General features: G+C 43.3%; 1 protein-coding gene across 2 annotated transcripts in view; it reads left to right on the top strand.

Annotated features, from left to right (window-relative positions):
• The window catches only part of tra2 (transformer 2), a 196,518-nt gene that overhangs the window by 5,355 nt on the left and 180,016 nt on the right, over positions 1-11,147 (top strand). Inside the window, exon 1 of one of the 2 annotated variants that reach the window (XM_068368486.1) lies at positions 8,948-9,109. The exons of the other annotated variant lie outside the window; for it this stretch is intronic. Within the exon in view, the coding sequence (XP_068224587.1) occupies positions 9,104-9,109 (6 nt within the window). The 5' untranslated portion in view covers positions 8,948-9,103. Of the gene's footprint in view, positions 1-8,947; positions 9,110-11,147 lie in introns of those variants that run through there. 2 annotated transcript variants of the gene reach the window in all.

The raw sequence follows: 11,147 nt of genomic DNA, 5'->3' as shown, positions 1-11,147 counted from the left end.
TTTTATTAGTCTCAGTGCCTTCCTACCAGGCGGTTTCCCTTTTTGGCTCTAAACGTTCACGTCTGGAACTACATTCATTCGCCCGCGAGTTTTCTCCTCTCCCTCCAATTTGACGTAGTCGTAGGTGGAGTCAAATGGCGGGAATTTCGATTGATCGGGTCGAAATTCCCGACATCCTCCACGCCCCAAAATAAGGAGCGATGAAACGTCGGTCAATTGGATGGAGCTAGACTCGGGGTGAGGGGAGTGGCTTACTCCGAGACTCTGTTAGGCTCGCTGCGTAGCGCTCCGCAACGACTCGAACAGAGTACGCACAATATACAACAGCAATGTTACCCCGGGGTAAAAACACAATCAATAATGTACAGTCATACAACAGATCAAATTAGGCAATGGGCCTAGCAATTCTAAAGCACTCGTGTAATACACATAAGGAACAGCAGAAATAAGTGATAATGTACACACATTTTACAGAATTCAAAAGACAAGCAATTAGGCAATGGGCCTAAAACAAACAGAAAATGGCAATGGCAATGCATACAATTCAAGCTCTAAGGCTATTAGGCAATTGGGCCTAAGACAATTCAAGAAATGGCAGAAATGCAAACATAATAATTCAAGTGCAAAGACAATTAGGCAACGGGCCTAAGACAATTCAAGAAATGGCAGAAATGCAAACATAATAATTCAAGTGCAAAGACAATTAGGCAATGGGCCTAAGACAATTCAAGAAATGGCAGAAATGCAAACATAATAATTCAAGTGCAGTCTGTCTCAACTCACAATAATCGAGACTTCTATAGCGCTGCTACATGCAGGCTGTTACTTAATGGAGTACAAGAGGGAGGGGTTGGTTCTGTGCAACGCTCGGTCTGTACGCACGAGAGACCATCCCGTCCCCGTTCTCCACCCCTAAGCACTTCCAACCTCCGCAGATTCACGCACACCTCACAAACTCCACCCTCCCTACCTTCCAGATAGGACACGCCCCCTTTTCACTTACAGTTTACAGCTACTTTTTATATATCGTCACTTTTCAGCAGACAGTCCATTAGTTCTCGCTGTTTCGCGGCAGCCCTTCTCAATGGGCGTGCAGAACGTCCTTGTGCGTTCGTCTGCTCTGTTTCATTTTCATTTTCACTTCTTTCACTAACTGCATAGTTCTCACCTTCCTCGTCGTTGTCGTCCGTTCCTGTGGCTGGTTGTTGAGTTGTCGTAGCTGTTGCCATACCCTGGTCGTTCCCAGACGTCTCCGCTATCCCTGGCATTCCGGCTGTCGAACTGTACGCACCCTCTTCTCCGTCATCACCATCGTCTCCTTCATGGTCATCCTCAGAGGGGGCTATTTCTAGGGGAACCAGGTGGCTGACAGCTCGCAGCGATTCGACACCCTCAAACAACACTTTCGCCGAGCGTACGACTCCGTTGTCGTCAGGATACGTCTCCACGACACGTCCCAGAGGCCAAGTCGCTCTCTTCTTATTGTCCTGCTTAACTAGCACGATGTCTCCGGGGTGCAGCTTGGAGGGTTCCCCGGGCCGACTGTCGTGCCGGGCTCTCAAGGCACTCAAGTATTCCCTTCTCCAGCGTTCCCTAAAGGCTTTGAGTGAATCTGTCAATCTTACGTAACGATCACGTAGCTTCCGAGAGGTGAAGGTTGCGTTGAGATGGTCGTCCGGTAAGATCGGGGCCATGAGGTGGACTTGGTGTCCTCTTATCAAATGGGAGGGGGTGAGGACTTCATCCTCGCGCTCGTCACCGCTGTACATAAGCGGTCGATTATTCACCACTGCTTCTGCTTCTTTCACGAGGGTTAGCACGTGGGCGTCCGGCAGGTACTTCTTTCCGAGGGCTATCTGGAGGGTCCGTTTCGTTACTCCTATCAAACGCTCGAAGAACCCATCTTTCCAAGGTGCACGGGGCGTCTGAAACCGCCACTTTATGCCAGTTTTCCTCAGGAACTGCTGGACTTCATCCTCTTCATAAAGTCCCTGCAGGAGGTGGCTGGCAGCCTTGAAGGTTTGATGGTTATCGGACATGATGAGCTGTGGGGCACCGTGGGTGGCGCTAAACCGTCTAAGTGCCAACACGAATTCTTCTGCTTCCAAGGAGGGACAGAAGTCAAGGTACACGGCTCTGCTGGCCATGCAAGTTACGATAAGTATATACCCGGGCCGTGTCTCCGTGTGAATTGCTGCTGTGTGGTCCACTCCGACCGCCGTGAACGGTTTTGTGAGGGTGATCCTTTCCTTTGGCAGGGGGGGTGGTGGTGGCTGTCTCGTTAGAGGCTGGAAGGCTAGCTTGCATTCAGGGCATTGCCGCACGGTTCGCTTCGCAATGGAACGTAGACCCGCCACCCAACATTTCTGTCGAAAGATACCTATTAGAGTATTCACCCCACAATGCAAATGTAACTGATGTAAATAATTTAGATACATCCTAACCAAATGCCCTTTGGCTGGCAAGAGAATTAAATGATCAGTTTCTCCTACATGGGACACTCGTCCCCTGGTGCAGATGAGATTATCTACCAAAACTAAATTCAATTGTCTAGCAAAATTAGCAACTTCACGAGGGGGTCTGACTCCGCCCTCTAAGTAGGCATAAACAGTAGGCAAATAATGTTTTTGCTCTAATTTTACAACAATACTGAACGGATGCCGTTCTATCTTAGCAAACTTTAAAACTAGTCTGGCTACTCGTAACAAGAATTGGAACCCTACTTCCCTTTTCAGGACGTCCCAAATCTCGCCTGGGGGGGTAGGACACATCTCCTCCCTCAACTCCTGCACCGCCGCTACTACGTGAGTTTGATGTAGTAGATCTTCCTCCTCGCAAGGAACAGGCTTTCCCGTGGTCCTGAGGAATTCTGGACCGTTCCTCCACAGGGGGTTAGCTTGCAATTGTTGAGCCGTTGCGCCTCGGGATAGGATATCGGCAGGGTTCTGCTGACTAGGGACATGGTTCAGACTGAAACTACAAACCTGCTGAATAAAATTAATTTCTGCCACTCTGTTAGAAACAAACACATTTTTATTAGACCTGCCATCGGGCGAAGCTACCCATGCCAACGTTACCTTGCTGTCGGTCCACATTACTATTTCCCGTGGCTCGATCAGATCCTTGATCGTTCTTGCTAGTCTGCTGCCTAACAACAAGGCCAGTAACTCTAGCTTAGGGATCGTCAACTTGCTCATCCCTTTCGGAGTGATCCGGGTTCTACTCGTTACCAGACTTACCTGATTGCATTCGTCCCTAGTATATGCTACTGCTCCATATGCCTTACTGCTGGCATCGGTGAACACATGAAGTTGTAAGCCTCTTTTTCCTATTGATCTTTGAAAGGTGATGTCGCTCACCGCTTTCAAATCATTCAACAATTCACTTGCCTCTTTAGCCCTCTCTTTTCCTAAAACATCATCCCAACCTACATTATCCTCCCATAGTTGTTGAAGGAAAAGCTTTCCCCTTACAAATAATGGGCTTATCAAACCTATCGGATCATATATGGAGACTAATAGGGAAAGTACCCTACGCTTCGTGGGCACCCATCCCTCCCCCAACTCACAGATCCTTTTGCTTTCTTTCACACACAATCTGTCCACGTCCCGGGCCGATCGCAGCCCGAGCACGTTCACACTCACAGGCTCACTCCACTGTCTCTCGCTATCGAAGGCCAAGTGATTGCTGGCCCACCCTTCTAAGGGCATACCCGCCCCTTTTAAGATGTTATGTACAGACTCATGCTCTCGCCTCATATGTTCTATATCTTCAAACGTGGCCAGATAATTATCGACATAAAAGGATTTTACTAAATCTGGGCGCCCTTCCTCTTTAAAATGACAATTTAATATTTGTTGTAGCAAAAATGGACTAGCTGTGATGCCGAACACCACGACTCTAAAGGCGAAGGTAAGCGCTCGACCAGCTGCCTCGCGCCACAGAAATCGTGTGTATTTGGCATCACGAGGATCTAACAAAACACGATGGAATGCTTTACTTATGTCGGCTAACATGGCATATCGATTCAACCTAAACCTTATAATTAAACTATATGCTACTTCTACCAAATTGGGCCCAGGTAAAAGACATTCATTCAAGGACTTGCAACCTTGTGACTTGGCCGAGGCATTGAACACTATTCTAAGGGGGGTGGTACGGCTGTCTTTCTTAACACCAAAGTGTGGCATGTAATAACCTTCCACTACGGGATTTTTCACTTCTGATATAAATCCTGCTTCGAGATACTTATCTATCACTCCCTGATATTGTTCAAAATATTTCCTATCCTTTCTGAATTTTGTCTGCAACGACTCCAACTGCGCCACAGCGTTACGATAATTTGTTTCTGGCCTAGCATCCGACCCGAATGGTAGGCTAACCTGATATCCCTCAGGTTTTCTTACAACGCTTTGCGATACCTTTCGCACGGCCTCGGCCTCGCGAACAGTGTATTGCTCAGATGGGGCGATACCAACACGGTCTAATCGCCACCACTCATCTACATCATACAGATATGGCTCGTCCGTGATTCTGCACACTCTCAACGTTCTTACTTGTTCGACCTTTTCCCCTTGGAACAGCCACTGTGGCACCTTCCCGTACGGGGACATACCATTATGCGTTAAGAAAAGATTTATCCCATCTACTTTTTCAACACCTATGATGAAATAGCTAAAATAGTCAGCCCCAACTAAAATGTGAACGTTCTTCATGGTATCTGATTGGTTTGCTGGATCGGCTAACGTGACTCCCTTGGTCAACAGATGCTGTCTGACCTTTACATAACCCACGTTATGTATCGGGACGTCCACGTTTTCGTGTGCCACCAACTTCATACGCACGATTCTTTTCCCCATTTCAACCCTGCAACTTACTACATCATATTGTCCGCTTATTTCCTCGGAACCAAACGGAGCTATATTCAAGGATACTCTTCCTACCACTGGTAGGCCTAATTGACGGGCAATTTTTGCAGAGATGAAGCTCCTCTGGCTTCCTGAGTCGAGAAATAGGCGGACTCGCTTACTACCTTGCCTTTGTTGAATACCTGCCATGGCTGTTGGCAAGATAGTGCATGGGAGGTCCACATCGGACCTCTGCGCGATCTTTGCGCTTGTGCATGGTTTAGATTCTACTTTAACCTTAGATGGACGGGGGGCATTTTGGTTCTGTGCAGGCGTCGCATTTACTACGGGGCGGGACGTTGTTGATTGACTATTATTATGACTAGGGATTGATTGCGGTCTACCCGCGTCGCAAATCTCAGTGTGGTGCTTAGCATTACAGTTTCTACAGGAATTTGATACGGGACATTTATCGCTACGATGGCCTGATTTCGTGCAATTAAAACAAAGACCCCTTTTTAGTAAAATGCGACGTCTAGCAGCTACGTCTGTCACTTGGCGACATCCGTGAGGCGGATGCCGTTCGCTACAAAATGGGCAGGAATTATGGTGGATGGGATGGGTTTTCGGTCTTACACTACTGTCTGGTCTTTTGTCACTCTCAAGACTGTCGCCTCTCTGCAATGCATCGTCTTCTAACATTCTTACTATGAAATCTATTGCCTCAAAAAACTCGTCCAACGTATAGTCGCATTTCCTTAAGTGCTCTACCACTTTGCGGTATAGTTTTCCCTCCGAAAGTTTTTGATTAATGAGGCTCATGACCATGCCCTGGCCTAAGTCATTGGTACTAAGTCTTTTGATTTGTTCAATAATGATGGTCAACTCAAAACGGAACCTTTTGAGTTCTACTGGGTTTAGTGATGGCACAAAGATGTTTGCTAACTTACGGTGCAGAATCACGAGTGTCTGGTGCACGTTGCCATACTGCTTATCTAATAGGTCTAATGCTACACTATAGTTCGCGGCGGTTACACTTAGAGATTTGATGATCCTAAGCGGCTCTTTGCCCAACGTCCCCAATAAATACGTGAATTTAGACACTTCGTCTAAATCAGCTCTTCGATCCACGTGGATCGTGAATAGTTCACGGTACGATGCGTACTCTTGCACTTCCCCTTCAAACGTGGGGAGAGGCAGCGGCTTCAACCTGGGGAGGGCAACATTCCCCGTTGAAGGGCCTTTCACTTTATCTATTCTATTGTACAATAGTGTGGAAGCACGTGTCGCTTCACCTAACATATGCCTAATTCGGGCTTCGAAACTAGTTTCTAGCTTAACGCGCTGGCTCTTGTATAGCTCTTTAAGCTGTCGGACCTCTGCCTGCAACTCCGTTACCAAATTCTGGTAAACGGACTCGGAGTAAGTCTCTATCAGCGCCCTTTGCGTTTCGCTTAGTAAATCCTCCAGTAGGCCCATCGACGCCTCGATATGAACAATCGTGGACACAGCCATCTTAATTACTTTACTTTACGTTTGGGGGGATTGGGCAAGGCAAGGAAAGAAAGATAATTTTACGTTAAGAAGGGACTCAAACTGACCCACGTGGGCGATCGCACATCGGGACGTAGATGAACCTTTGATTGTTCCTTCTCTCCCACCCTTAAAGGCACATACTCAAATTAGTCCCGTCCGGCTCTGGGAAGCACTTGTGATCCGGTTCGAAGGACCAAATGTGGCGATTTATCACCGGTTTACACAAAATAGCCCGATGTACTGGGCAGATCACAAAGTCTGAGGGACAAGCTACTCAAAACCATCGGGGGAGTAATTAGAATATGGGCATCTTTAACAAATTTTATTACAAAAATAATCTAATACGTAGGAAACATGAAAACTTAAACTTTACTTAACATTCGAGAACATGTGACTGAAAAAAAAAACTATGTCCACTTCGGACTCAAGATAACATCAAATTAATTAATCATTCATAAGGTTACCTCGATAAAACCCTTATCGAGACCCCTAGACGTGCTTTACACAATACCAATGATCCCCTGGCACAAGGATCGACAAAATATCAACAGATAAAAAACATTACTACAACTCTTATCAAGACCTACACGGAAACCGACCTGGGTACAATAGGCGTGGGGAGAGAGAACAATTAGAGGGGACTTACTTTGGTTGGGGACGTTGGATCAAAGAGGACGAGCTAGCCTTGCTACCTCCGACGTCACCTTTTTGGCGCAATTTGTCATGAACCTAAATTTCTAGATTGGATTTTTTTATCATGTTACAACACAATGACGTTATTTTTCCTAATCTTAAATTACCAGCAATTGATTTTATTAGTCTCAGTGCCTTCCTACCAGGCGGTTTCCCTTTTTGGCTCTAAACGTTCACGTCTGGAACTACATTCATTCGCCCGCGAGTTTTCTCCTCTCCCTCCAATTTGACGTAGTCGTAGGTGGAGTCAAATGGCGGGAATTTCGATTGATCGGGTCGAAATTCCCGACACTAAATGTGTAGGCCTACTCCTAGATACATGGCGAAATGGAAGCTACTAAAGAATAAATTAATATCGATTTAACAAAATTTGTATTGAAATCAGCACGAGGGATAGGTAGAAATTATAAGCAAACCCGCCCCATATGACGAGAAGAAATTGTAGGGTTTTCTTCTGTCACCCGCACTTATTATGCCTTTGAAAGAAGAATTTAAAAAGTCCAAACTGACCACGATAGTTGCCAAAAACTGATAATAGCAAGGTGTTATCTTAGCTGATTTTAAGATAGAATGGGATAAAAATAACGATAGTGAATTTCAACATTAATTTGTTTATAGTACAGGTAAAATAAGCTTAATGACAATAATAAAAATAAGCTTAGAAGCTTTGCACTTATCTGTAATGCAATAAAGTGCCCGTAAACTTATTTTGCGGAGTGAGCAATTATGAACCAGGAACATTGTAACATCAAAACGCAATGAGGGTAAAGGTATTTTTTTTTATTAATCTGACTCACGAAGGTAGATAGAAAATATTAAAAAGAATATGAATTAAAAGAAGAGAAATGTTACACATAACCAAAAAAAAAATAAAAACTTTAGGCCTACCTAGCTCATCCATGACGTCCTGCATTTTATTTACAACATAAAATTCAACTGTCTCCACAGAATATAATATAGTGTCTGTATGCTGATATTAATAGTTAGTTAATGCTTCAATTCGATTGCTAATGACTAAAACTATTTGTAAGTTCTAGAATTACATATTCGTGTGCTTTTCACACGAAATATCGAAAGCCCCTTTTGGAAATAGTTAATTCCAGTCGTTTCATTAGATTAATTTTCAAATTCATATCATAAGTTTTCGTCCCATAATAGACCTCTTATGTTGCATCTATTGCTTAGGATGCATTTATATTTGTCATGATTTTTATTATTTTTCTCATTATGGAATCATATGTTTTATTTTTAAGTTCTCTTGCTTGAGGGTACACTCGGGTACAGTATTCTCTTATTTCTCTTCCTCTTGTTTTTATAAGTTTTTATACTTTATGAAAGAAATATTTATCATGATGGCGTTACTGTTCTTAAGATATTTTATTCTTCCTTGTTTCCTTTTCTCACTGGGCTATTTTCCCTGCTGGGGCCCCTGGGCTTATATAGCATCCTGCTTCTCCAACTAGGGTATAGCTTGACAAATAATAATAATAATAATAATAATAATAATAATAATAATAATAATAATGAAATTGCTATTATGCTCTCCTTTTGTAAATTTCTTGTAGGCCTACACAATATTGTAATGTGAAATTGTGAATATCTTATCCTAGGAGTATACGGTTTAGTATATATAATTGGTTGGAACAGAACTAACTCTAACAAATCAGTAAATGCTTGTTAAATCAAATTTCTCAATGGGGAAAAGATTTATCAAAATTCATGAAGAATTGTGGACAGGAAACCAAAATAATTCACACTTACAGTAGAAGAAACTGAATGGTAATCTCATAACTCGACTTTCTTTTTTTTCCTTTTTTATAGAGAATGATTTTTTATTGCACTGCCACTCCTTACAAATTTTCACGATCCTGTAGGACTGTAGAGAGAAGGAATTGAATGGGGGGGGGGGGGAAGGAGTTGGACACACTAGTAGTAACAAACCAATTGTTTGTGTGTGTCTGTGTTGGCGCCTAGCAAAACCAGTAAGGACGTACTTAATAACCGTTTGTATTTGGTTTTACTTAGAAATGGAGGTAAGTTAAGTTTCTAAGTGGAATAATCACACTTTAGATCCTCTTTCATATGACACTGATCATTAAAATAGGTCTAAGTTTCGAAGTTTCTTGTACTTTTAGCTTACTACTTCAATCGATATAGCTTAGCCTTAGCCGATAGAAATGTCATCATTTGTTGATTACGTAGCTTAATTGACAGGGAAAGTCTGTGATGTCATAGCAAATTGCTACTAGATAAGCCTATTGATTAAATGTTGCCATTAATAGGCCTTGTCAGTTATATTAAATGCCGTATTGAACGTCAATTGAGGCCGATTTGGATGGGAATTTTGTTCCCAGTTCTGTACCTGTTTTGAATAAACTTATTCAAAACACACACAAAACTAATTTTTCTTTAATGACAAGGCAACTATTATTTATATATATAATTACAGTACAGGAACACAAATGTAGAAAATTGTGTTGCCTGTTGAATTTATAGATTTCAATGATTTTCGGTAAAATTATACAGGGGACATTTCCAATAAGCCATAAAACAAGATTATATAGTGTGCTTTTGGGTGTATATATGATAGCGGCCACCTGTATGTATTATTATCTAACTTAGAATACGGCAGTGTAAGGGGGGCTTTCCCCCCCCCCATTACGTAAATAGGTAAGGCCATGGCTTGTAGGTTAGGTTAGGGGGGAAAGTTTAGGTTAGCTGATGTCCATCTTTATTGGACGCGTGAGGAACTGGCCGCTGATATACAAAGGCTCCTGAGTTTTTAACTCGTTTGACCTTGAAATCTACTGCAAATAAGCCTTTCTACCATTATGGACCCCCCTCCCTTCCCGAAGGACATAGGAGGGAACCTGGTATTTTGGGTGTGTGAAAACAGGACTAAACGCGATTATTTAACACTTTTGAGATTTGTAAAAGGCCGCAGAACCTAACAAACCCACCTAATCTAACTTAGTAGTTTCCAGGTCACAGAACTAGCCCTGGGCAAGCTCCCCTGACACCCCTTTCCCAGGTCACAAACTAAAAGTGGAGCCTTTTTAGATAAGCAGGTCTTCCCGCGGCCGCAGAAGACTGGAATTTCTTCCTGTTTTCTAAGCGTTCGTAAGATGAGGGCGCTGTACTACAGAAGTATGTTCTGCAAAACCTCTACAAAAGAACACTACCTAACTTGAATGGCCCCACCTAACCTTATCTACAAGACGAGTCTCTATTCTTATTCTTAAACCTAACTGGGTCGAGGGACTAACACCCCTCTGCGACCCCACTTACATTGCCCTATTCTTATTCGGCCGTCATCATACATGTGGCCCTGATCACTCATACACCCAACCCTATTCTTAATCGGCCCTCATCATACATACATGTGGCTGCGATCACACACACAAACACTACTGTAAAAGTTAATTTCAAATAAATCCTTACATTATGATTGACACCTACGCCTTTTTTTTTGTTTTGGCAATCTTCACAGAAGCGTTGCGGTTAAAAAATGCGCATGTTCCCTAAAAGTCAGTCAGAATTGCACTTGAGACCCTTTTAACCTTGATGGGATAATACAACGAGCTTTTAAATATTGATTCACCTACGCCAGGAATGCCATGCTAATCACCGTTAAACTTGGCTATAGCAACGAAAGAGCCAAAAGAGTAGTCATTACATATTGTTACGGGCTTGATACTGCACACCTGACACGTACCACATCTACAAAGGCACTGAAAACTTGACAAGAAAACGGGACGTGTCACAGAACTGCCTACGTCACACTCCAGCTTACATACATGCCCAAATATTGTGAACTTCGTCATATGGTAGGGGAAGGACGTAGGTGCGCAGGAAGTATATACTCGTAACAGCGCAGCTAGGAGGAGGGCTCGTGGGCAGAAGCTATGCACAAATGGGAGCAGAAACATCCGACTCTGAAAATGTAAACCAAAGAGTGCAATAAATATTTCAGGGGAAGAGGATTTATTATGTCCCAGAGAATAATGTGCCACCTTCTCTCTTCAACAATGATGGAACGATGTGTTAACCAGAGTTCAACATTGAATGGCA

This window comes from Palaemon carinicauda, unplaced genomic scaffold (assembly GCF_036898095.1).
Source record: "Palaemon carinicauda isolate YSFRI2023 unplaced genomic scaffold, ASM3689809v2 scaffold22, whole genome shotgun sequence".
Classification (NCBI taxonomy): domain Eukaryota; kingdom Metazoa; phylum Arthropoda; class Malacostraca; order Decapoda; family Palaemonidae; genus Palaemon; species Palaemon carinicauda.
Note: the sequence above shows the minus strand (reverse complement) of the source record. Positions and strands in the feature narration are given on the sequence as shown.